Source organism: Chlorocebus sabaeus, chromosome 12 (assembly GCF_047675955.1).
Source record: "Chlorocebus sabaeus isolate Y175 chromosome 12, mChlSab1.0.hap1, whole genome shotgun sequence".
Lineage (NCBI taxonomy): Eukaryota > Metazoa > Chordata > Mammalia > Primates > Cercopithecidae > Chlorocebus > Chlorocebus sabaeus.
In genome coordinates, this window is record NC_132915.1 from 108,098,093 (window position 1) to 108,124,498 (window position 26,406).

Consider the following 26,406-nt stretch of genomic DNA (forward strand, 5'->3'; position numbering starts at 1 on the left):
AGCCCCTTTCCCGGTAATAAGAGCTGCTGGCCGGAGCAAGACGCAGGATGTCAGCCGAGCCCGCAGGAGGGCTGAGGGTGCCTTTGTGGTGGCGATGGATGTGCCAGGGACTGCTGAGAAGAGAGCTTTTCTGTTGTGAACAGCCTCTTGGGGTAGATATTTTCAGATTACGAATCTAGTGTCATTAGAAAACACAGCTATAAATTAGGCTGCTCAGAAGCATGGGGTGCGTAATAATTAAGTAATAAAAGTCACCGCAGGGGTAAAGGAACTGGAAAACAAAGAACCACCATTTGTAGCTGCACCACAGGCTGCTGTGTGAAGGACCTCTGAGCAGGGGCAGCAGCTTGAAGCTGCTGAACCTTTGCTCAGACAGAATCCCAGGCTCAAACAGAATCGCAGCTCAGCTCCGGCCCAAAGAGAGCTGCGTGCAGGGGAGGCAGACTGGCCTAGGAGCACAGTCAGAGGCCAGGGAGTGGATATTTAGTGTCTGCTTTAGCTCTACAGCTGCTCTGGACCATAAGCTGAAACATGTGGAGGAGCCCGGCAGAGAGCAGAGCCAGCCTGGTAAGGCAATAGGGCAGGGTGAGGCCTGGGGCGGAAGGGGAACTTTTATTCAGCGTCAGCCAATTGCTGTAGCCAGGAGTGCAGTGCAGCATTGACAGAACTTACCAAATGTCAAGACACTCCAGGAAGTTGTTTTTTGAATGGAAAAAGTTTTCATTTTTAAGTGTTGACAATGACGTCAAAGTTTAAGACCACCATGCAGGCCACATAAAACGCAGAGTGAGAGGCTCCAGGTCCCGAGCCTCTGGTCCCGAGCTGTGTGACCCTGGGAGCCGCTTTCCCTCTCAGCGCCTCTGTTTCCTCATTCATTTTTTCTGTGAAATTAAGTCACGGGGTAAGTTCTGAGGTTCTGAACCTTTCCTGGGGCATTTGCATCTTTGAAAAACACATAAACCAGGTGCAGTGGCTCACGCCTGTAATCCCAGCGCTTTGGGAGGCAGAGGCAGGAGGATCGCTTGAACTCAGGAGTTTGAGACCAGCCTGGGCAACATAGTGAGACCCCCATCTCTACAAAAAATAAACAAAAAATTAGCCAGATATGGTGGCGCACGCCTCAGGTCCCAGCCACTTGGGAGGCTGAGAACATCGGATAAAAGCTGTGGATCCTCTGCTCAGATGAATGTCTTTACATAGCTGCACAGTAATAATCGCCTGCACCTTCTTGGGACTTTGGGAGGCTCAGAGCCTGGGGTTAGATCATCTCCAAGTCCTTAAGCCTTGAAGCATGAGGCCTGGATGCAGTGCCTTGACCGCCCCACGTGACTGAACCAGAGGTGCCCTGAACAAGACTCCCATGGTGACCCAGGTGCATAGTTTGAGAAACACTGCTCAAAAGGCCCTTTGGCTGTTGAAGACTCTTCCATGCTCCAGTCACTGGCCGTGTTCTGGATACCGCTCAGCGGGAACGTGGTTCCCATCGATGTTTCCCAGCGTGTAGGCTGAGGAACCCCTGCATACAAGTGTCCTGTGGCCGGTGTCACAAATTACCATGAACTCGGTGGCTTAAACAACAGGAAATGATTCTCTCACAATTCTGGAGGCCAGACCCATGAAACAGGAGTCAACAGGCCCCGCTCCCTCCCAGGGTTCTAGCCGAGGACCCTTCCTGCCTCTTCCAACTGCTGGCAGCTCCAGGCGTTCCTTGGTTTGGGGTTACAGGGTAGCTCACATTATATTAGGTTGGTACAAAAGTAATTGCAGTTTTTTTTTTTTTTTTTTTTGAAAGTAATTTGAGGCCAGGTGCGGTGGCTCACGCTTGTAATCCCAGCACTTTGGGAGGCTGAGGTGGGTGGATAACCTGAGGTCGACAGTTCGAGACCAGCCTGGCAAAATGGTGAAACCCCATCTCTTCTAAAAATGCAAAAATTAGCTGGGCATGGTGTTGGGAGCCTGCAGTCCCAGCTACTCGGGAGGTTGAGGCAGGAGAGTCACTTGAACCCAGGAGGTGGAGGTTGCAGTGAGCCGAGATCACACCACTACACTCCAGCCTGGGCAATAGAGCAAGACTCCATCTCAAAAAGAACAAAAGGAAAAGAAAAAGAAGTAATTTGACAGTGCTGGTCTAGAGTCTTGATTACCTTCCAGTTAGTTTACTTTGGGGTTTCTTCCCCCAAACATATTTGGTAGGCAGTCCAGCATACCTCCTAGCCTATCACTTCTGGCACAGTATCTATTTGTCACTGTCAGTGATGTCAGGATTGATAACTGGGGTAAATTTTATGTTGTGTATATTTACCATAATGATAACATGACAATCATAGAAAGGGCTGGTCATTCGGTTCAGCTGCTGCAGCATGACCCATCTGTTGGGAATCTCCCATCAGCCTCCACCTGATCATTTTAGCAGCCACCGATGAATGTTCCCTAGATCCATTATTTCATTAGGAGTCACAAAACACTGATTTCCCCACTAATTCTGTCATTCCTCCTGCATTTATGAGCTCTGGCTTTTCTTTTTTTTTTTTTTGAGACGGAGTCTTGCTCCATCACCCAGACTGGAGTACAGTGGCGCGATCTTGGCTCACTGCAAGCTCCGCCTCCCAGGTTCACGCCGTTCTCCTGCCTCAGCCTCCCGAGTAGCTGGGACTACAGGCGCCCGCCACCATGCCCGGCTAATTTTTTGTATTTCTAGTAGAGATGGGGTTTCGCCATGTTAGCCAGGATGGTCTCGATCTCCTGACCTTGCGATCCACCTGCCTCGGCCTCCCAAAGTGCTGGGATTACAAGCATGAGCCACCATGCCTGGCCGAGCTCTGGTTTTTCTATAAAGAACTTTCCCTTATCGCCTATTTGATTACCCCAAGATCCTGTTAGTACAGGAGGAAAGGCAGGTAAATGCTCTGTTATTTATTTTCAGAATAATGATTCTGTGGCCTAGCAACCTCCAAACTGCACAAGGAGGTTTTCCTTTTTTCCCCAACCAGAATTATACATATATGTCCATGTGTCATATAGAGAGTGCTATATGATGGATTTCAACTCACGGCCGTTGTTATTCTATCTAATCCTCAAATTGTCCTGTCTTTGGCCAATTTGGGCTGGCCCCTGTGATCCATTACCACGTCTCCCAATAGCCTCTGACAGCCTTCTTGTTTCTGGCATGGGTACCTCCTGGGCACAGAGATCAACCCTTTCTCCAGTGATCCCTGGTTCTTTTGAGCAGAGAACAGCACTTAGAGACCACAGTCTAGGCGTTAGGGGTGCTCATTGCTACTGAGTTGTGATCACTTCTAGACTTTTACAGGGGACAGAGATAGGGATAGGAAACATGTTACTTTTTATAAAGAGGAAAACTAACGAGTTCATGATGATGTTTACAATTCAAATTTAAAATTACAGAGTTTTTTTTTTCTACTACTGATTTTATATAGGTATTTCTTTTCTCCTAATGGCATTTATATAATTACTAATTTGCTTTATCCTGGAATGTATACATAATAGTTTCAAACTAACAATATCAACATTATTATTAGCAACAAGGACACAGCTTCAGATTTCCTCATGGTTCTTTTTATCCTCAGGATATTTTACGCTAGGGATATTTTACCCAAATCTCTTTTAAAGTCACTTGAAGCTGGGCGAGGTGGCTCACGCCTGTAATCCCAGCACTTTAGGAGGTTGAGGTGGGCAGATCACTTGAGGTCAGGAGTTTGAGACCAGCCTGGTCAACATAGCAAAGCCCTGTCTCTACTAAAAATACAAAAAATTAACTAGGTGTGGTGGCTGGTGCCTGTGATCTCAGCTGCTCAGGAGGCTGAGGTGGGAGAATCACTTGAACCTGGGAGGCAAGGTTGCAGTGAGCTGAGATTGCATCACTGCACTCCAGCCTGAGTGACAGAGCAAGACTCCACCTCAATAAATAAATAAAGTCACTTGAAATCATCTGTGTTTATGCCACAACTTGACATACAATTAAGTTCATTTGCTCTCTCCTATTGTGATATGGGGTAGATGCTAATCCTTTCTCTTTAATTTTTTCATAATTAGCAAAAAAAACCCCATTTTTTATGTTTCCAAAGTTAAAACTATAACACAAAGTCTATTCAAAAAGTTCTAGGTTTCCTTTCTATTATTTCCTTCCTGTTCTCTCCCTCATTCTACAGGTAGCTTCTTAGTTAATAAGTTTGGTTTATCTTTTCATTTTCTTCCTCATGAAAATAGAAATATATGTATATGCATCATGTATATAATATACATCATAAATTCTAGGTATCTATTTTATATATATGGGGGCATCCTATGGGACTGGTTAAGGGCACTTATTTAGTTTTCTCTGGTTGGTTCTGAGCTGCAAGTGTGTACAAAAATTAGGGGAGCTGGGAGTTATTAACCAAGTCCCAGACATGCTGTGCTGGCTGTTTCGAGGGTTATTGTTTGGCTTCCTGGACTGTTGGTAGAGACCACAGTCTGACTTCCTACAAGTCTGGCATAGCAGGTGGCTTCCTGGGCTGGTTACTGTACAAAACAGGCTGGTTTCCTGGCCTATCTGCAGATTGTGGCTCATAGTTTTGTTTTTGTTTTTGTTTTTGCTTTTGTTTTGAGACAGAGCCTTGCTCTGTTGCCCAGGCTAGAGTGCAGTGACGTGATCTCGGGTCACTGCAACCTTCATCTCCTGGGTTCAAGCGATTCTCCTGTCTCAGCCTCCCCAGTAGTTGGGATTACAGGCACACACCACCATGCCCAGCTAATGTTTGTAGTTTTAGTAGAGACAGGGCTTCACCATGTTGGCCAGGCTGGTCACAAACTCCTGTCCTCAGGTGACCCACCCTCCTCGGCCTCCCAAAGTGCTGGAATTTCAGGCACGAGCCACAGCGCCCAGCCCATAGTTCACTTTTATATGTGGTTTGGCCATTGTCCATTTGGATATGCAGCCTCTCCACCTGTTTAGAGATTAGGTCCCACCTGGGAGCAGTTGGCCATTCACTGCAAGGACATGAAATCCCGCTGCTACAGAGGCTTGTGGCTGAGCGGGTCTGCCTTGCGGTGCTGCCCGCACTGCTCTGGGATCTTACCCTTCTCATCTGTAAAATGGGAATAATACTAGTATCCATTTTCATGTTGGGAAGGAGTGGAGCATACAAAATGCCTAGGGTAAGTGCTCCTTGGCTGGAAATTGCTGTCAAAGAGAACCAGAGCCAGACACTGATTAAAGGTGGTAAAGACATTTTATTCAATACTATTGCAAAAAGGGAGAAGCTTCAGTATAGAACTGAGTTCAATTCCAGATACAACAGAAGTGGGGATGTTTGGCTGAGGAGCCAAGGGAGGGGCGGGGTCAGTGGATGGAAAATTACTAAGAGGAGACGTCAAGGCAGGAAGATCCTTGCTAAAGGCAGGGCAAGGTCATCAGATATCAAGGGTACAGGTGAGGAACCTAATCAGCTGTCAAGGGTAATCAGATGTGAAGGGGTGGCGAATCAACGTAGCGGGACTCTTGGCTAAAACTGGCTTCAGCAGGCCAAGGATAGGGCCCAGGAATGTGGCCTAGTGAGAAAGAGAGCTCAGAGGACCAGACCTCTAACGTTTGGTCAAGGAGAGAGTCCTACCACCATCGCAGGCCCCGCACTCATAAGCCTAGGTGAGGCACCTCTTTCATAGCTTTTGCGGGCTGGGAGAGAGGCTTTCACAGCTGTAGGAGTCATGCACCCTGCAGCTCCTGACGTTTAGGAGGCTCCTGGCGGCGGGGGGTGGGGAGCGGGTGCCTCTGTCTTTCCAGGGCCTCAAGCTCTGTCTGAATTTCTTCCCTCCAGGCCTTCCACACCCTTCTTTGATCTGCTGCAGCACCGGTACCTGCAACTGTGGGTACAGGAACAAAAGGCCACCCAGAAAGCCATCAAACTGGAGAAGAAGCAGAAGGTAAACGTAGCCCTCACTCCCGAGTTGCCAGCTGAGGGGGTGGAGAAGAGAGAAGGGCTGGCCAGAGCCAAGCATCGAGATGACACTTGTGTATGTTTGTCATTGGCGGTGGGTGGGAAATCAGGTTGCATCTTCTGACCAGCGTCAGAGAATCTAGAGCTCAAAGGATCTTGGTGATTATCCAGTTCCGACGCTACGTAAGTTCAGAGGGTGGAGGAGATGGGTCCAGGCCACCAGTCAATAGGCCCCGGGTGACCCTGAGCGGGGATGAGAACCCAGCTATCCTGACTCCTACCTAGGGACCCTTCTCACTAAACCTCTGCACAACTTCACACACCCAAAATCAGATTTTAGACTAATCCGACCTGGCCCACACAGAAGTATGTCCTGTACAATCTATAGAGAAAAGGCTGATAAGGCAAAGTTGAAGAGGAACCCACTTCTAAAAGGGTGCCTCAAAGAACACATTATATTAAACTTTGTAACATTTTATTACAAATTAACCAGGAAGCAGTATTCCAAACACCTCCCAGGCAGGACATGCATTCTCGCATTTATGCTACCAAGGCCGCAAGGCAGGCATTGTAATCCCTGCTTCCCAGGCGTGGAAGTCGAGGCTTGGGGAGGCAGTACCTGCACAGGGAAGTTTGAGCTGAGGTCCCGAGGATGTCCAAACACTGCCGATTGCTGGTGATAGGAGTCCCTAGCAATGAGCAGGACATCAGGTCAGTGAGGTTTTTAGCAGGAAGGAAAACCATCTTTAACTGTTCATTTGCGTTGTCATACACATGTGAAAATACTCACGGCCGGGCGCGGTGGCTCACGCCTATAATCCCAACACTTTGGGAGGACGAGGTGGGTGGGTCACCTGGTTTGAGACCAGCCTGGCCAACATGGTGAAACCCCTGTCTCTACTAAAAATACAAAAATTAGCCGGGCATGTTGGTGGGCGCCTGTAATCCCAGCTACTCGGGAGGCTGAGGCAGGAGAATAGCTTGAACCCGGGAGGCGGAGGTTGCAGTGAGCTGAGATTGCACCACTTCACTCCAGCCTGAGCGACAGAGTGAGACTCTGTCTCAGAAGAAAAGATACTAAAATGATACTTCCTGGCTGGGTGCGGTGGCTCACGCCTGTAATCCCAGCACTTTGGGAGGCTGAGGCAGGCAGATCACGAGGTCAGGAGACCATCCTGGCTAACACGGTGAAACCCAAAACCCCGTCTCTACTAAAAATACAAACAATTAGCTGGGTGTGGTGGCATGTGCCTGTAGTCCCAGCTAATCAGGAGGCTGAGACATGAGAATTGCTTGAACCCAGGAGGCGGAGGTTGCAGTGAGCCAAGATCGTGCCACTGCGCTCCAACCTGGGCGACAGAGCAAGACTCCGTCTCAATAAAAAATAAATAAATAAAATAGTACTTCCTTTAAAGTATTCTGAAACTCGAATGTTCAGAGAGATCAGACTGGCGTCCTCCGCAGTAGGTCCAGACTGATGATGGTAAAATCAGATTTGTGCTATGTTCACGTGGTGCTTTACAGACTTCATCAAGGGCGTGGCTACAGCATGGCTGGTTGTCATGACAATCACAACCAGCACCCTCCCGAAGCCTCTGAGCTGAGGGCTGGGCTGAGCGCGCACCCTGAGTTTCTGCATTTAGTTCTCCGAGAATGCCCTGAGGTCAGTCTCTCCTCTTATCATCTCCGTGTGGTTTATTTGACAGGGAAACTAGGGCTCAGAGAGATGAAGTGATTTGCCAACCGTGTCAGACCTAGGTGTGTCCAGCCTGAGAGTCCAGGCTTTTCCCGAAGGAGAGGTCCCACTCCTGCTGTTTACGGAAAAGCCTGGGGCTCAGCGACAGCGCCTGTGATGTGCTAGGGCCAACCTGGGGATCGGAGGAGTCTTTCTAGAAATCCTGATACCCCTCAGGAGGGGCCAGGCAGGGTGTACGAGGTGGGGGGCCAAGGATTTCCAGGCGTGGCGGGTGCCAGGGCCTCTCCTGGCTCTTCTCAGCCGTCTGCAGAGCCCCAGACAGCTCATTAAAGAGCTCGGCATTGTAATGATATTTTAAGAGCAACCCATGACCAGTTTATTTGTTAATGGCTCAAGCAAGAGTCCCCTTGCTATGGTAATGGCCGGTTCCAGAGGGAGCATTACCGGCACAAACTGCTTTCTAGCCCTGCATTAGAGCTGGGAGTTTTTTTTTGTTTTTTCGTCTTCCTTTCTTTGTTTTTGAGAGGGAGTTTCACTCTTTTCGCCCAGGCTGGAGTGCAATGAGGCAATCTCAACTCACTGCAACCTCCGCCTCCCAGGTTCAAGTGATTCTCCAGCCTTGCCTCCTGAGTAGCTGGGATTACAGGCACCTGCCACCAAGCCCAGCTAATTTTGTTTTTTTAGTAGAGACGGGGGTTTCACCATGTGGGCCTGGCTGGTCTCAAACTCCTGACCTCAGATGGTCCACCCACCTCAGCCTCCCAAAGTGCTGGGACTACAGGCGTGAGCCCACTGTGCCCGGCTTAGAGCTGGGAGTTTTAATTAGCAGGTATTTCACGCAACCCAGTGTTGGTAAACGCACCCCATCTTCCGGCTCTAGGAGAAAGCCCCTCCTTTTCAAGCAGAGCCCCCTGAAACAGCTCGTGTGGTTTGGAGCAGGTGCCAGCTCTGCATGTGTAGCTGAGGGAATCTTTTTGTTGGGGTCTTGGTTTCTGCACTGGACATGGAAAGGGGTCTGATTAAATAAGGGCCTGCCATGCTGTGCCTGTGAGGGGAGGAAACTTTCTTTCTTTCTACCCATCCTAGACTCAGGGCTGAGGGCCCTATCACAAAAGACAGGTTTGCAAGAGGAAGGCATTCAAATGTTTTTCAGTTTTATGTGACACGTGAGCCTCCGTAAGGAAATGAAGGCCCAAAGAAATGGTTAAACGTGTGTATTTTTAGGCTGGATTTGGTGAAGAAGGGGATAGTTGTGGAGAAACAGGATTGGATGAATAGTGACATCTTTTGGTGATAAACTGGGGGAAACGTCGCAAGTCCTGTTTGTTCAGATGATCAGGATGTTCTTTACCTGTAGGTTCTGGGGGGCACCTCTGGAATGAGGGTCTCATAACCTGCTTGAGGGGAGAAGGGCAGGGGACGTGAGAGAGACCGTCCTACTTCCGCCCTTTTTCAGTATGCCAACGGCGCATACTTAGCGCGTAGCAGGCAGTCAGGAAACACTTGTACCAACCTTGTCACCTTGCTCCAAGATTCTCTGTGTCTGCTATATTGTCCTACAAATGGCTACAAACCCACCAAACGCTGGGAGGCTGTGGTCTGGGGTTGATAGACAATTTACCGGACTTGCTTAGATGGTCAGTTTGCAAGGCCACATCCCCCCAGCCACAGACCTCGGTGTCCTCCTTCAGCCTGTCAGCATCTGGGTATGGCCTGAGTGGGATGGTGATGACCCCAGATGAAATTCATGGCAACAGCTACCGATAAGTGAGCCATCATCTTGCCAGCTGCCCTGCTCAGAGCTGAACTCAGCAAACTCTGCAAGAACCCTGCTCGCCCTGTTTCCAGCAGAGAGAACCGAGGCTCAGACAGGTGACGTGACTGCTTGCCTCCAATTCCAAAGCCCGGCTCCATAACCCCCGACTAGACAGCCTCTCTGCTTTGGTTCAAAGATAGTTTCAAAACCTTCTAGACATGGCCAGATGCGGTGGCTCACACCTGAAATCCCAGCACTTTGGGAGACCAAGGCCAGTGGATCACTTGAGGCCAGGAGTTTGAGACCAGCCTGTCCAACATGGCGAAACCCCATCTCTACTAAAAACACAAAAATTAGCCAGGCGTGGTGGCAGGTGCCTGTAAACCCAGCTACTTGGGAGGCTGAGGCAGGAGAATCGCTTGAATCCAGGAGCCTAGACCACAGCACTGCACTTCAGCCTGGGCAACAGAGCGACACTCTGTCTCAAAAAAAAAAAAAAAAAAAAAAAAAAGGTCAGGGGCTTGTAAGTGATCCACAGACACTTTCAATAAAATTAATACAATAAATCAATAAAAGGGGTTTACTGGGGTGGTGGCACCTCGATTAAACTCGGTGCAGTCTTTATTTGCCGACTGTGCCTTCCGTGTACTTCACGCCGTGGGAGGCCACACGGAGTTTATGCGGCCCCATCCTTGGAAGCCAGTTATCTTTAGGGAAAGAGGAAACATAGGCCTGGTGAACCCCAAGGCAGATCCATGTTCTGTAAGGCCTGAAAGGCCTGCAGTTTGGAATCCCGATTTACGAGAAAGTATATAAAGGAAACCTGAGACCCTGTGAGCTCATGCCCTGGGCCCCTCCTAACTGAGCCCTGAGATAAAGGACTTGGCAGCATTGGCCTCAGGGCTACTCCACCAGGCCTCTGTCCCCAGCACTCCCCTGGGGCTGCAGGTCTGTAGCTCTGGCTGCAGCCAATACTGATGACTCCCAGACCAGGGCTTCCAGCCCATCCCCAGCCGCCTATGCCCTGTCCCCTCACACATCTCAGGACATGACACAGTTGAAGCCGAACCAAGTCTTTTGGGTCAGTCCAGAACAGACCTTATGAGCTACGTGGCTCTAACAGTGGACTTGCTGGTACCTGTTAGAGGGCACAGGCACGCAGGTCAGCAGCAGACGGGCTTCTACTGTGTCTCTGAAATCACACCTGCAGAGACACCATGGTGGGGGGTCCCTGAGTCCCCCGAATAAGCTCTCACTCCTCCTGCATGAGCAGGCCATGGAGGACCTGTTCTAAGAGGCACTAACCTCTCGAATCATACAGTTCTTCATTCAGACACCGTGGAGTCCTGGGGACCCACTGGGACTGCATTAGCCACGGAGGACAAGTTCAAGGATGACTGAGACACTATCCATGCCCTCAGGGTGGTTGCATGCTGGAATCCCACATGTTCCAGGGACTGGAATACTCCGGGTATCCTGGGGTTCCACCCCACGCCCCCCAGTCTCCTGAGCTGTGGCCAGAGACAGGACCATGGAGGCAGGTGGTGTGAAACAGCCTTGGAGAAGGGCTGGGGCTGGAAGGAAAGTGACCGAGGATCTTGCCACGCCAAGAATCCCAGCCCTCTGTCTCTGTATCCCTTCAGCACGGCCTTCTCCAAATAGCCAGGCGACCGTCTCACCGTTGCCTTTCCCTGGTCTGCAGGTGGTCCTTGGGAAGCTGTATGAGACCCGGAGCAGTCAGCTGAGGAAGTACAAGCCGCCCGTGAAGCCGGACACCTTGTGGCACATGCCTCACTTCCAGAAGGTCAGTGTCACCTTCATCCATGCCCCTCCCTGCACCATGCTGGCTGCTGCTCACCTGGCCAGGTCTTTACCTGCTGTCTCTAAGTTCTGTGGGCTTCTCACCATCGATGAGCACAACAGCAGCAGCAGCAACAGCTCCTGTTTCTTGAGCACTTCCTAAGGCCCGGAGCTGAGCCTATGTGCACCATCTCCATGACTGTTCACATTCACGGAAGGGGGCAGCTGCTGGTACCAGGCCTATTTTCCGGACAGGGAACATAGTGGATGCTGCGGAGTGGCAGAGTCTTGGGCTGAACCCAGACCATCTGGGTGCAGAGGCTGGGTGGCTGTCCAACTGAGGCAGAGGCGGTCTACCTGTAGAGGAGGCTGTCCACCTGTAGAGGAGGCTGTCCACCCGAGGCAGAGGCTGTCTACCTAGAGGAGGCTGTTGCCTGGGGAGGAGGCGGTCCATCTGGGGCAGAGGCTATCTACCTGTAGAGGAGGCTGTCTACCTGTAGAGGAGGCTGTCTACCTGTAGAGGAGGCTGTCTACCTGGAGGAGGCTGTCTACCTGTAGTGGAGGCTGTCTACCTGTAGAGGAGGCTGTCTACCTGTAGAGGAGGCTGTCTACCTGTAGAGGAGGCTGTCTACCTGGAGGAGGCTGTCTACCTGTAGAGGAGGCTGTCTACCTGTAGTGGAGGCTGTCTACCTGTAGTGGAGGCTGTCTACCTGTAGAGGAGGCTGTCTACCTGGAGGAGGCTACCTGTAGAGGAGGCTGTCTACCTGTAGTGGAGGCTGTCTACCTGTAGAGGAGGCTGTCTACCTGGAGGAGGCTGTCTACCTGTAGTGGAGGCTGTCTACCTGTAGTGGAGGCTGTCTACCTGGAGGAGGCTATCCACTTGGAAGGAGACTGTCCACCTGGGGCGGAGGCTGTCTCCCTGGGGCAGGGGCTGTCTGGGCCAAACTTCCCTCCAGGGAAGGGGTAGTTGATGCATGACATCCTGCGCTGGGAATTTTGGGGTGCAAGACAGATGTATGCCAACCAGCATGAACTTCCCACAGAGCGATGTCCCTGGGGAGAGAGGAGCAAAGGTCTACCAAGGACTGGGGCAAGTGTGCGACATGTACCCAGACTGACCTAGATAAGGACCCAGGGAACGCGCCACGTTCTAGCCTCAGAACTCAACCGGTGTTCTCTCAAGCACGTAGCCCTGTAGCACCCAGACAGGGATTCATCTTCGACAGCTTTTGGCAGGGAAAGAACAGGCAGTGGAAGAGCCGGGGGCACCATACGGAGAAAGGGAAATGGGATATTTGGGAACAGTGGCTTCAGGATGGGGCCGAAGGAGCTGTGTGTGCTCAGTTCAGGCAGAGGGAGCCTTTCTAGGAGGCCACGAGGCACTTGCCTGGCCCCAGGAAGACAGCTGCACAAAGCAACGTTCCTGGCCAGCCAGGCCCGGCTGCTGTGCCACAGTAAGCTGCAATTTAAACAATGAAGGGCCGGTGCCTTTCTGAGCCTAATGCACTCGAACAGGCTGTAGAGCTTCACCGGAGAAACCTGCTCTGCCCCCCTTGACGCGGCCTCTCATGTTCTGCCCAAGTGGCCTCTGCCAGGATATGTCAATGACCATGCGCCCCACCGCCCGTCAGTGCGCTGCCTCCGTGCACAGCAGACGTCAAGGGAGGAACAGGGCCGAGCACATTCGGGAGGTGGTGGGAGTCACTGCAGCTCTGCAGCTCCTCTCACTGCTCCTGCCCTCGACAGCATGGCTCATCTCTAGCTTCTCTGCCTTTTCCAGCCATGTCACTTCCTCTGCTTCCCCTGCTCTCTCACTCACTCAGCAGATTCCATCCATAGCCTCCATCCTGGCCCTGGCTGTGGTCTTTTCTCCCTGCCTTTTTTTTTTTTTTTTTTTTGAGACGGAGTCTCGCTCTGTCGCCCAGGCTGGAGTGCAGTGGCCGGATCTCAGCTCACCGCAAGCTCCGCCTCCCGGGTTTACGCCATTCTCCAGCCTCAGCCTCCCAAGTAGCTGGAACCACAGGCTTGCACCACCATGCCCAGTTAATTTTTGTATTTTTTGCAGAGATGAGGTTTCGCCATGTTGGACAGGCTGGTCTCGAACTCCTGGGCTTAAGTGATCCTCCTGCCTGGGCCTCCCAAAATGCAGGGAGTACAGGCCTGAGTCACCACACCCAGCCACCTCCCAGCTCTTTCTCTGTGAGAATCCCTGCGGTCCTTGGGGATGCTGCCTGAGGAGGGACTGGGAGCCAGCGTTCCACTGGCATGGGCTGCCCTCTGCAGCACTCTGCTTTAGGCCTTGACTCCCAGCCCCACTCAGTCCCCTCCTTTCTGACTTAGAGCCCAAGACCATGGACACAGGAGACTCAGGTGGTCTCCCCTCAGCAGAGCAAGGAAAGGGTTCCGGGTAACAGTGCTACACCGGAGCTCCGGTCTCACTCACCTGTGTCCCGTGGTGCCTGGCCCGGAGTAGGAGCTAAATGCACATAGAATGAGCTTCCATTTTCTTTATTTTTGAGACTGAGTCTGGCTCTGTCGCCCAGGTTGGAGTGCAGTGGCCGGATCTCAGCTCACTACAAGCTCCGCCTCCTGGGTTTACGCCATTCTCCTGCCTCAGCCTCCAGAGTAGCTGGGACCACAGGCGCCCGCCACCTCACCCGGCTAGTCTTTCGTATTTTTTAGTAGAGACGGGGTTTCACCAGGTTAGCCAGGATGGTCTCGATCTCCTGACCTCGTGATCCGCCTGTCTCGGCCTCCCAAAGTGCTGGGATTACAGGCTTGAGCCACCGCGCCCAGCCAGAATGAGCTTCCATTTTCAAAAGAGGGGATGTGACTCAGCTGACCAGGGGTCTGCCAGTCTTGAGACTGTTATTCTGACATATGGCTATGAACAATAGCAAACCAGGAATGATGGCCTCCTGTTCCGTGCCAGGCACTGTGTGAGGTCATGCGTGCATATTCCTTCATTTCATCCTCAGAACAAGCGTCCTGACCGGGTGGTGTGGATGAGAGGCAGAGGGGGAGCACCTTCCTTGCCCACAGAGTGGCAGGGCCGGGAACCCAGGTGTGTCTGATGGCAGGGCCCAAGCTGGTACACGTGACCTATTAGGCCATAAAGATCATGAGAAAGAAAATCAACATGCAAGCCACAGTATCTGTCGAGTGTTTTCCTCCTTCCCGAGGATATTCGCAGGATGCTGGGAGTTAAAGCTGCAGGCTATCTCCCTATCCTACTGGCCGGAAACCTGGGGCCAAGGGAAATGTGGAATTGTGCAGGGTTCATCCCCGGATTCCACCCTGTCCAACCCAGCAGAGACCCTTAGGCCCACAGAGTGCTGCCGTTATGGGTGTCACACGCAGTCCCCTCCTTGTCAGGAAGTAACACCAACAAAAAGTATTTACTGAGCCCTTAGAATGCACCCGGGGCTGAGCATGCCTTGTCTCATAGATATCATGCCCCCATTCTACTGATGTGGAAACTGAGGCTTGGAGAGTTGAGAAGTGGAGTCTGGGTCCAATCTAGGGTTTTCTAGCCCCAGGGCCTCCCGAGGACCCCTTACCTCACCTCCAGGCCCCACCCACAGGTCCCCATTCTCGCCACCAAGGGGCCCTTTCTTCCCCTTCCTGGCACTTAACTCTGCAATTAATTAACTGGGTAATTTTTATCATCTTGTTCAGTAAAATGTGAGCCCCCCAGGACCGTGCCTATTAGTTCCACACTTTGTCCCCAGAGGCCAGCAGGGTGCCTGGCACAGAGGAGGGGGTCAGTAAACATCTGTGGGATGAATGAATGAGGGGATGAAAGACTGAACCGCCAGTACAGCCCAAAGTGATAGAAGAATTTAAAAGCCTGTTACGGACCTGACGAGCCTCCCCTTTCTCCCCTTCCCAAACCAAGCACCCAAGCACCCACCATCCCGGCAGCCACCAACCGGGCCTGGACTCAGAGGTCCGGGCAGGCAGCCAGGGCCACTCCCCCCGGTGGAGCTGCTGTCTGCGGTGTCTGTCGCGCGTGAAGCCCCGGGAGGGTCTTTGTCTGCGCCTGGCGTTGCCGCTGATCTGCTGCCCCCACCCCCGCCCCATTATGAAGGGAAAAGCGCTTCCAAAAAAGTTGAACCTGTCACGGTGATGGATAACCTAAATGGACTCTCCCCGCTCACGAACAGATGTCGACGCTGAACTCTGTCAGAAATAATTAAACACCTTTCACACGGAAAAGCAGCAGGCAGGGCGCGGCTGCTGCACCGACCCCGCCAGCCACGAGGGGGCTGCACCAACCCCGCCAGCCACGAGGGGGTTGCCCCGCCAGAGGGGCTGCCGAGACCCCCGCCCTGGATGACCCGGGCCACTTACAGGGTTGAGAGAGGAGAGGGACCAAAGAGGGAAGGGGACCCGTCCCCCACCGTGCATTCCCCCCAGGCAGGGTAGTACAGAAATGTCTTCTTTCTGGTCTGTGCCACCAGCAACTGCCCCGGGTGGCCGGAGCCCAGGAGGGGGCTTAGCCAGCAACCAGCGAGGGGCCCTCCTTTCAGGACAGTTAGGCCTGGGCTCGCCGGGCCTCAGTTTCCTCATCTGAAAATGAGCGGGTGGGACTAGTTCTTGAGTGTCCCTTCCAATCCAAGATTCTGTGATTCCCAGCTCACTGGCCCAGGAGCCATGTGGGAGGGGATGGAGGCTCTTGGAGGTGCAGACCCCAAACCCAGGGTGAGCCAGCAGGGGGAGCAGCTCAGATCCTTCTCAGGTGCTCAGTTTGGGGATGGGACGTGAACTCATTGTCTCCCATCCCTGAACGGAGGAGCCGCTGGGCTGGGGCCGATGCCCTCTGTGCCCTGGGGGATAGGGACGCTCCCCTGCCCTTTGGCGCGGTGTTCTAGGTCTGCAGGGCAGACCGCAAGGCCAGCAGGGAGTAGCGTGGTACGTCTGTGTGCACACATGACTCCAGGGACAGCCAGATGGGGTCAAGTAGTGACCCTGCCACACCTACCAGTCAGGTGGCTTTACCTGTCCGCGACCCACTTCCTATTCCATAAAATGGGCTAACAAATGCTCCCCTGGCAGGGCTGCTGGGAGGATCTGGAGAGAATGTGTGAACCATGCTTAGCAGAACGCCTGGCCCATATTAACTGCCTATAAGTGGCAGCTGCCATGAGGATGGTTGTGGAGATCATTCATTCATTCACTCGCTCATTCACAAATCTTTTCCACCTGCGCCTTTGTGCTGGGCCCTATTCCCTGCACTGACACTATGCTGGCAAACAGGCCAGACTCGGGTGTGACTGCCGCCGTGGGGCTGCTGGCCACTGGCTTGAGGTGACATGGACAGACAGACGAAAACACAGGCAGCTGCACAGCTGGACACCTGGGCTGGGAAGTCTGGAGAAGGTCTGCCCTAGGTGTCCTCGGGTGTCCCCAGGTGCCCCGTGTCCGCAGCCTGAAATGGTCCGGAGACACCAACCTTGCTTGAAGGGCAGAGGCCACTCCCATAACGATAGCCCCATGAAACGTAACCCTGCGTGGGCCGGCCCACCTTGTTCCTGTGCCTTTTGCAGAAACCTCCTCAGGGCTCTCCAGGCAGGGTCCAGATACCCCTGCTTGCCCAGGCAGCCCTCTCTGGGGCCCTGGCTAACAGCACTTCCTCTGGTTCTCAACCAGCCCCTCGTGCATGGCCACACAAAGCAGACGGTACATCCTGCTGCCCAAAGATGGAGAGCGAGTGCCCCCAAAAGCTTGTGGCCGATGACAGTGGCAAAAGGCGGGATGCCACGGATGAAGAGACGGCTCAAGTACACGTTAGGAGACCTTGACAACCGTGGCTTTGATCTGTATTTATTGCCACTTTAATAACATGTTGTTGGGTAAGAGTCCATGCCACGGGACCCCGTCTGGAGAGAAGCTCCCGAGCATCTCTGAGTACACAATGCGTACAGATGTTTGGCCGGAGGCCCCCCCAAATGGTAGCAGTGGTGATCTGTGGGGGGGGGGGGTTTTGAAGCTGATCTTTATCTGATGTTCTTTTCTATATGCTTTGCATTTTTTTCATTGAGTAGATGTAGCTTTTCCAAAACCAGTAAGGCCAATTTTTAAAATGTTTTTAAAAGATGGAGATCCTGAGTTCTTCCCCAGGTGTCCATCCCAGTGTTCGACCCCCAGCTTTGAGCTCAGTTCTTCCTGATGTCTCACCAAACGTTCGCATGCTGCTGGCCAAGTCCGGTTTTGCATATTCAGCTTCCCTCGGGCATGAAGGTCACGGCTGTGCTCCAGCAGCGAAGCCTGCTGACTTCCGGAGTCTGGATCTTTATCATAAAAAGTACATCTTATAATTAGAGACCCAACATCCATTTTAGAAGGGGGCTTGCCCAAGCATCTTGTTGGGGGGCGGTCTCCACGTTCCCCTCCCACCCCCATCCCCAGAACACCCACCCCTGCCCCCACAGTCCTTGTCTCTCTACACCGCCAATACCCACCAACATTACATAGTCGTTCAGTCACTAAAGTATGAACAAATTGACTATATTTTCATTTGGCTTTTGGTTTCAGCCCCAGTGCTTTAGAATAATGGCCCAAGCTATTAAGCTAACAGTTTGATTTACAAGCTTTTGTGCTCTGAACGCTGGGATCAGACTCCTCTGTTCGTGGAAGACTAACCCTGCCTCGGGTCTCCTGGGTCCCCTAGCTTCCCTAATAGAACAGGAGATGGAGGGAAAAAAACATATCTCAGCAGCCAGCCAAGCAGTGACACCCAGAGATGCAGCTGATTAGTGAAAGCTGCTGAATCTAAGAAAAGGATTTTCTTTCCCACCTTTAAGCTCTCTTACAAATCATAGCTGGCTGGAAAGTTAACTCTCTGCTAAACCCCCCAAGCGGGCTCCTAGTCTGTCCACCCTGCCACCTCTGCCTCTCCACAAGGCTTGCCTGGTTAAAATGAAGATGGGCAGATCTCTACAAAGGTGTATCTGACCCCGGGAAGGATAGCTGCCAGATCTACTGCCCCTCCAAGGATCTCTGCACCAGTGATGTATTTTAAGAATCCTGTCGCTTCCTTGCATCAGAATAAGAATCGTCCTGTGTCACTGTGGAGGGCACCAAGTACAGGAATGGAATGTCTCACATGTGGAAACAGGGCAATGGGAAGAATGATTCAGAGGCCCTAATGGAGTTGACACTTCCTCTCTAAATACAGACACCCCCCATTCTACATGGATCAGTATGCAGACGAGCTGACTTGCTACAGGGATGAAAGCAGGAGCTTGGCCGGGCACAGTGGCTCACACCTGCAATCCCAGCACTTTGGGAGGCTGAGGTGGGTGGATCACCTGAGGTCAGGAGTTTGAGACCAGCCTGGTCAACATGGTGAAACCCTGTTTCTATTAAAAATACAAGAATTAACTGGGTGTGGTGGCAGGTGCCTGTAATCCCAGCTACTCGGTGGGGCTGAGGCAGAAGAACCACTTGAGCCCCAGAGGTGGAGGTTGCAGTGAGCAGAGATTGTGCCACTACACTCCAGCCTGGGTGGCAGAGCAAGATTGTCTCATTAAAAAAAAAAAAAAAAAAAAAAAAAGCAGGAGCTTAATTGGTTTTACATAATCTGGCACCTCAGAGGTATGGAATTTTTAGGCACCTGTTCGTAAGGTGACATTGCTGCTCAAATACTGGCAAGCCACAAATAGCCAGAGCTGAAGGTCTGGGGCAGAGACAAGAGGAAAAGAGGCATTTGTGTATGTGGGGAGTGATGGGGGAATAGCAGCCAAGTTCCTAGAGCAGCACTCAGAGTCTGGGAGTGTCTGTGGTGGGGCCTGGAGAGGCCAGCAGTGAAGGGATGACCAAAGCTGACCCTTCCAACAGGACCAGTCCTGCAACCTGGGAACCCTCAGCCTGGCTGCCCCCATCATCCTTCTAGCTCCAGAAGCTTTTTGTCTAATCCAGAAGGTGGTTCTCCCTGATTATATGCAAAAGTATCTCACGTTTTTGTTGAAAATCACCAGAATCAATGAGTAAGACAGTTGGTTTGGGCATCAGTCACATCTTTCTAATTTCTAGAGGCAGCGAGAGTCTCATGTTGAATTTGGGGAGTTGATGGAATTTGGGGGTTCCCCAATTTCCTCTTCCGACTTCTAGTTCATCTCCAGGAGAATAAATCTCCTATGATCTAGAGAGAATCCCACTGGCTTGGGAAGGAGTTTGGGGAGTAGCATCTTCCTCAATGTCTCCCTTGAAGCTTTTATTTTTGAGACAGGGTCTCACTCTGCTGCCCAGGCTGGGGTGCAGTGGTACAATTATGGCTCAATGCAGCCTCTACCTCCCAGTCTCAAGTGATCCTCCTACCCCAGCCTCCTAAGTAGCTAGGACTACAGGGCTGCAGCTCATTTTTAACTTTTTAGTAGAGACAGGGTCTCGCTATGTTGCCCAGGTTCCTTCTGGTTTCTGAGTGTCCCCACTTGTCAGCCTCCATCCCCCGACCCCAGCGAGGTTGGTGGGGTGGGGACCCAAAGCCACCTGACATAGCGTCACCTGACACGGTGCCACCTGACACGGGGCCAGCAGCAGATTCTTGCCCATAAATGGCATCAGATGATTTCCTGGAATAAACTCAGGGTTCATTCAAACTGAACTCTGGCAAAGCTGCAGGTGAAATGGATCAAGATGCTGGCTAACACAACCTGACTGGCTACCCTCAGGGATGCAAAGTGCATGGCGTCAGCGAACATATTTGGGGTAGGGGGAAGTAAGACAATGGGGAGGTTTTATGAAGACTGATTCTATCTTCTTCCCCTCCTCTCCTCAAAGGAGTCCTAGGAAATGATGCCTTAGGGTGGTGCCAAAAAAAAAAAAATGTGGGTAGGTTGACCAAAGTCCAATGGCTGGGAGAGTGGAGAGGAGAAGTTATCCTAAAGACAGAGTTCCTAGACAGCAGCAATGATAACATCAATAGCTCACACATCCTGACTCCTTCTTGGGTGTCAGCCTGGGTGGTTTTTTTTTTTTTTTTTTTTTTTAAGACTATATTTTATTTTTTTAAGACAGAGTCTCACTCTGTTGCCCAGGCTGGAGTACAGTGGCACAATCTTGGCTCACTGCATCCTCCGCCTCCTGGGTTCAAGCAATTCTTCTGCCTCAGTCTCCTGAGTAGCTGGGATTATAGGCCCCCGCCACCACGCCCGGCTCATTTTTGTATTTTTAGTAGAGACAGGGTTTTGCCATGTTGGCCAGGCTGGTCTCGAACTCCTGGCCTCAAGTGATCCGTCCACCTTGGCCTACCAAAATGCTGGGATTACAGGCATGAGCCACCACGCCCGGCCCAAGCCTGGGTGCTTTTGTGAGTTATCCCATTTCATGTCAATACTCTCAGTAACCCCACACGGTACAGATGAGTCACCCTGTCTCTGAGGCAAGGAGGCTAAGGCTCAGAAGCTTAAAGTCACATGCCTGATCAGCATGTGGCCAGGTGGGGACTTGGACTCTGGCTGGCAGCCTCCAAGCCTCAGGCCCTGAAAGAGCTGATAAATACTACAGACCTGCAACTGAGGTCGGGGGCCAGTGTGGGGCTAAATGCAGGACCTGGGAAAGAAAGTGCAGGGCAGTTAGGAATGAGGGATTTTATGAGTGTCCAGAGTGTCGTGGCCGGGCCTGCTCTGGCTGATTTAAGCCCTGGCAATAAACCAAACTTCCCACTGCCCCAAAAGCCTCTAGACCTTGATAAAACCTCGGGCATCTTTTAAATTGCAGTTTGGCCCCAAGGCTAAAAAGGAAAGAGGCGGCTGATCCCGGATTCAGGCTTACTGCATTAGAAGTGGGAGGCTGAGGCCGAGTCCAGCAGGAGGGCTGTGTCTGTGGGCTGGGCAGCCACACAGAGCGGTTCCAGGTCCCAGCCTGCCTGGTGCCCGCCCCAGGTCTGCATCTGTGAAGTGGGGACGGCAAAAGACAGGACCAGGTGCAATCATGCATGTGAAGCCCGTGGCACAGGCCTGGCTAAGGGAGGGTCATGGGGCAACCAAGCCTCTGGGAGGGACGAGGCCCTGGAAGCTGCTCTGGTAGATGAGTTATGTGAAAACTTGGCTATGCCTGGGGTCCTCTGAGGAGATGTTTAAAATGCAGAGTCTAAGGCCCAGTGCGGTGGCTTATGCCTGTAATCCCAGCACTTTGGGAGGCCAAGGCGGGAGGATCACTTGAGCTCAGGAGTTGGAGACCAGCTTGGCCAATATAGTGAAACTCTGTCTCTAGCAAAAATACAAAACTTAGCTGGGCATGGTGGTGGGCTCCTGTAATCCCAGCTACTTGGGAGGCTGAGGCAGGAGAATTGCTTGAACCTGGGAGGTCAAGGTTGCTCTGAGCCGAGATGGCGCCACTGCACTCCAGCCTGGGTGACAGGGTGAGACTCCATCTTAAAAAAAAAATGCAGAGTCCAGGACTCTGATCCAGTGGGTCTGGGGCAGCCACCAAACCTGTATTTTCAGCAAGCTAGCTGCCCCGGCTCCCAGGGTCATGTCAACTCCACTCTTACAGTTACGTTCAAGTATATGTTTACTGTGGCAGGTGGATGTGTTTTCATATGTTTGACATGAGGCATGATGGGGCTTTCAAAGGGAAATGGGCAGTTGGAGACCGCCTCTGTCTGTTAAACAGCCCTAAGGCTTATGAACTTCTGTCTTGGTCAGCTCAGGCTGCTATAACAAAATTCCGTAGACTGGGGAGCTTAAACAACATGTTTATTCCTCCTAGATTTGGAGACTATACGTCGAAGGTCAGGGTGCCAGCATGATTGGGTTCTGGTGAGGGTCCTCTTCCTGGCATATAGCCAAGGTACCTTCTCACCAAATCCTCACTTGCTGGAGAGAGAGAGAGAGGAAGCACACACTCCAGTGTCTCTTCTTATAAGGACGCTAATCCTATCATGGGGGCCCCACCCTCACGACCCCATTTAAACCTAATCAACTCCCCAAGAGCCTCATCTCCAATGCCATCACACTAGGGGTCAGGGATTCACATATGCATTTTGTTGACTGAGCGTGGTGGCTCCCGCTTGTAATCCCATCACTTTGCAAGGCTGAGGTGGGAGGATCGTTTGAGGCCAGGAGTTCAAGACCAGTCTGGGCAACTTAGTGAGACTCCGTCTCTACAAACAAACAAACAAGCATCATATGTGAATTTTGGATGGACACATTCAGTCCATAGCAAGCTCTTTTTCAAGTGCAGTGGAAATCTGCCTTCTACCTTCTCCTCATTGTGTTTCTTGCTTCTGGAGCCCCATGGAATCACCTTCTCTCCCTTCTACATGACAGCCCTGCAAATTCCCAAAGTCAGACACCATTTCTTCACAGGAAACCAGGGTCTCGACTGCACCCCAGGGCAGAGTTCTGAATGTTGGAAGGGGGAACCCTGCGTTGCAGCAACAGTGGACGGCCCAGGCACCACGGTCTTCACCAGTCCATGCTGCATTCTCTACCTTTACCCACATGCGTGGAAGATTTGTCAAGCTGCACTGCATTTCTATATATTTTTAAATAAAATTGTGGCTGAAGCTGTCTATCAGTGCCACTTGAATCACTTAATACAAGAATCTCCGTGAAAATTCCCTGCTGGAGGGCACTTTCAGGAAGAAGCTTAGTCGGATTCATGTACTACTAAAAGCAGTAATAACAGTACAAGCCACCATGTCTTCAATGCCTACTCTGTGTGCCAGGCACCATGCCAGGCTTGGCAATGACCCCACGGGATGGGTAGTATGATCCTAACTTTGCAAGTAAGAAACTGAGGCCGCTGGTCACACAGCTGGAAAGCGATAGGACCAAAATTGGAACTCAGATCTGTGGAACTCAAAGCCCTGCGTCCCTAACCACTGAGTACACTGTCGTCCCTTCTGTTGTGGAAAAAACATGCCTGACATGATAGAATGTGCTCCATTTGGCTTCATGTAACAGAAATTGAGCAAGAGTTAGAATCTGTTAAAACCAGGGGCCTGAGAGTCGCTACACTTTTCTTCAGACTATGCTTTATGCAACCCTTAATTTATTTTATTTTATTTTATTTTATTTTTTGAGACAGGGTCTCACTCTCACCCAGGCTGGAGCGCAGTGGCACAATCAGAGCCTCAACCTCCCGGACTCAGGTGATCCTCCCACCTCAGCCTCCCAAGTAGTTGGGACTACAGGTGCATACCACCACACCCGGCTAATTTTTTTGTATGTTTTATAGAGACGGGGTTTTACCATATTGCCTAGGCTGGTCTTGAACTCCTGGGCTCAAGAGATCCGCCCGCCTTGGCCTACCAAAGTGTTAGGATTACAGACATGAGCCACTGTGCCCAGACCTTAAACACCGTGTTTCACATTGCATGCAATCCGCCAGATGCCTTCAGATTACTTGGAAGGAGACAGGTACAAATATTGAAGAAAGTAAAACACTTCTTCCACTTAGAGTTTAAGCTGAGCAAAGCAGAGATCTTCAGGGTGCTTGAATCTTGGATGCATTCCTAAGGGCTGTGTTGCCTCATCCCCAGGCTCCTGACCCACTCATCTGTCCATCTATCCATCCATCTGTCCATTCATTCATCTATCCAACCATCTATCCATCCATCCATCCATCCATCCATCCATCCATCCATCCATCCATCCTCATCCATCTGTCCATCTGTTTGTTCATTCAACAATCCGGCCAAGATTTGTTTGGTGTCTACTGGGTGCCTCTAAAAGTAGAGTTACCCCAAGACCTTTGAAGGCCTCCTGTCTGCTGACATTTCCCTAGAACCATGCCTACAATATGGAATTAACATCTTTGCTATCTAGCTGAGGACACTTAGCTCTAATAGTCCTACTTGTGACTTGTCAGGCTTAGCCTCGTCAGCCACAGAAAGGTTCTGCTCCTTCTTAAAAGATACCAGAAAAAGTCCTTCCTGGTCACTATTCCAATAAGATAAAAGGGGAATAACAACATCAAACCTCGCTGCAGTACACTCCACCCCCATCGGCCGAGGACACCAAACATCTGAGTGTGTCCCCAGCTTCCCTGGCAGTAACGCAGGAGTTGTTCAACAGCCTATATTAATGAGCAATAAAGTCCTGATGGGCACTGCATGGACGGCTCAGCAAAGGACTTAATTTGCAACCGAGCACAAAATCAAAGACTGTCAACCGAGGAACCATGTGGCTGGATAAGCACCTTGTGCTACCTGAGAAAGCACTGTCAGGTAAATTTCCAGAGAAGGTAATTAAGGAATCCCCATTGTCTAAATTCAGCAGTAAAATTTGGAGCTCTGGAATTTGATGCTCACCAGGGACCTGGTGTCTCCTCCCAGCCCGATCCTTCATCAGAATGAACAGTGGAGGCTTAGGAAGGAATCAGCTGGCGTGCCTCCCGCCCTTTCCCTAACACGCCCCCCAGCCCTGTGTGGTCCTGCGTGTGTTGTCTTGTCAGAGAAGCAGAAAGCAGCAAATGAGATCTCCGCGTTGTGAGACGGGGGTGAGATTAATACACAAACGTATAGACCTGAGATCTGGCAAGTGCCAATTAATATTTATCAAGCACCCACGGCGTACATGATACCGAGAATCAACATGCAAAACATACAGTCCCTGGCATCAGGCAGTCTCCACTCCGAGTCATGCTCAGGTTCTGCGCACAGATGGCAGGTGCTTGGAGGCACCTGCCCCGGTGGGAGAACCCACCAGGAGTTTAAGTTAATATTGATACAAGCGCCCTCTTCACACTGAGACGATGTAGGATTCTCAAGCAGGCATCGTCAGCACCCTGGCCTCCACTGGGGGTGGGGGAACCCTGCTGAGACACCACCCCAGATCTCTAAGGGCCGTCCCATTCGCAAAGATACCTCAGCAGGGTCTCCGTCAACACAGACCCTTCACTAACTTCTTAGTCCTCACGATAAAAGAAAAAGTCCTCCTCCCCACTGAAGATCAGGCTCTGCCGTGACTTCCCCTGTCCTGATATTTCTAAGCGGGGGTGGGCAGGTTGCGGCAGGACCCCTCCAGAAGAAAGAGCTAAGCAGCCTCCCATCATCTGCGTTCTGCAAAGAAAAGGGGGAGCCCCCTCCCCAGCGGCTCGGCTTGTCAGGGCCTTTGTTGACAACCCCATTGAAAGCGGCCTCACGGTCGCTGTGAAGTTCCCTCCGTCTCCCATTCACTCCTTTCTCAGACAGTTTTTGAAAGGCGAAAAGTCTGGAAAACACACACACACTGTCCCACCCCACCCCCCGAGCCCCACCACACAGAGGGAGAGGGGGCGGCAGCTTGGGGGAGCTGGGCTGACGAGCCCCTCACCTGGCCCCGCGGTGCACCGCCTCCAATTAAATCAAAATGGTTTGTTTTTAATGGTCTTTTACACTGACAAGTGGGCGATCATTTTGGGCCCACGAGCTGTCAGGGAACTGAGGCAAATCCTCCGTTGATAATGCCCAATGCTTCCAATTAGGAGCCGAGGCCGCTCCTGGCGCGCTAACGATTCCCCAGCCAGCCCCCAGGCCCCTTTGGCGCTGGCTGTTTCTTCTGCCTCCTCCACCGCAAATTACTGACACAAAACGGAAGGCCCCGCGTCTCCTCCGCCACGCCAGGCCCGGGCCCTGTTGGGTTTAATGAGCCGATGGAAGTTTCGTGGCTCCGGCGCTAAATTCTTTTCTTGTTTGACAGCTGCTCGGCTAAGGCAAGTGTTGACCTTATAAAAGATTTAGTGTTTCTCATTATTTTCTGTCAAGCTTCACAAGTGATGGCGCGGCGGTTATCATTTGCATCCTGGGGTGTGTGTGTGCAGGGTGTGTGTTGGGTGCGTGTGTTGGACAGGGGCTCCAAGGTGCCAACAGGAAACGGGAAGGAAGACCTCTCCCCAGGTTGTCCCTGGCCCCCGCACAGCAGCTGCCGCGTGAGGTTCTTACTGGGCCCAAGTGTTTCAAAGAGAAGGCTCAAGATGCAAGGCCAAGGTGATGGATGCTTCCACGGCTTCCAGGCCTCCCGATGGAACCAGAGCCACTGCTGTAGGGGCACAGAAGGAAGCCCAGTGCACACTGAAGTCGGTCAACTTTCAGAGCCTGCTGGGCCCCAGCCCAGCCAGGGATGAGCACTGAGCAGCAGGACAGTCCTAGCCAGACTCAAGGCTGAGGACGGTTTTAGGATCACACTCAAGATTTAATCAGGGACCTCACCTTTGCCTCACAGGCCCTGGTTAAGGCAGTTTCCCAAAAGCTTCCTCCTCCTGCTCTACACCCAGAGAACCGATGT

General features: G+C 51.8%; 2 protein-coding genes across 6 annotated transcripts in view; one reads left to right on the forward strand and one right to left on the reverse strand.

Moving 5' to 3' along the window:
• Positions 1-26,406, forward strand: part of CFAP77 (cilia and flagella associated protein 77) — a 166,897-nt gene that overhangs the window by 123,889 nt on the left and 16,602 nt on the right. Inside the window, exons 4-5 of one of the 2 annotated variants that reach the window (XM_008005858.3) lie at positions 5,817-5,922; positions 11,091-11,192. In XM_008005858.3, the coding sequence (XP_008004049.3) occupies positions 5,817-5,922; positions 11,091-11,192 (208 nt within the window). Of the gene's footprint in view, positions 1-5,816; positions 5,923-11,090; positions 16,899-26,406 lie in introns of those variants that run through there. The other variant, XM_073022038.1, reaches the window with a different exon arrangement.
• DDX31 (DEAD-box helicase 31) overlaps positions 5,218-26,406 on the reverse strand; it is a 136,454-nt gene continuing 115,265 nt past the window's right edge. For 2 of the 4 annotated variants that reach the window (XM_037994059.2, XM_037994058.2), the window contains exons 20-21: positions 6,556-6,625; positions 5,218-5,862 (exon numbers count right to left, since the gene is read on the reverse strand). In XM_037994059.2, the coding sequence (XP_037849987.2) occupies positions 5,659-5,862; positions 6,556-6,625 (274 nt within the window). In that variant the 3' untranslated portion in view covers positions 5,218-5,658. Of the gene's footprint in view, positions 5,863-6,555; positions 6,626-17,125; positions 17,482-26,406 lie in introns of those variants that run through there. The other 2 variants (XR_012094898.1, XM_073022035.1) reach the window with 1 other exon arrangement.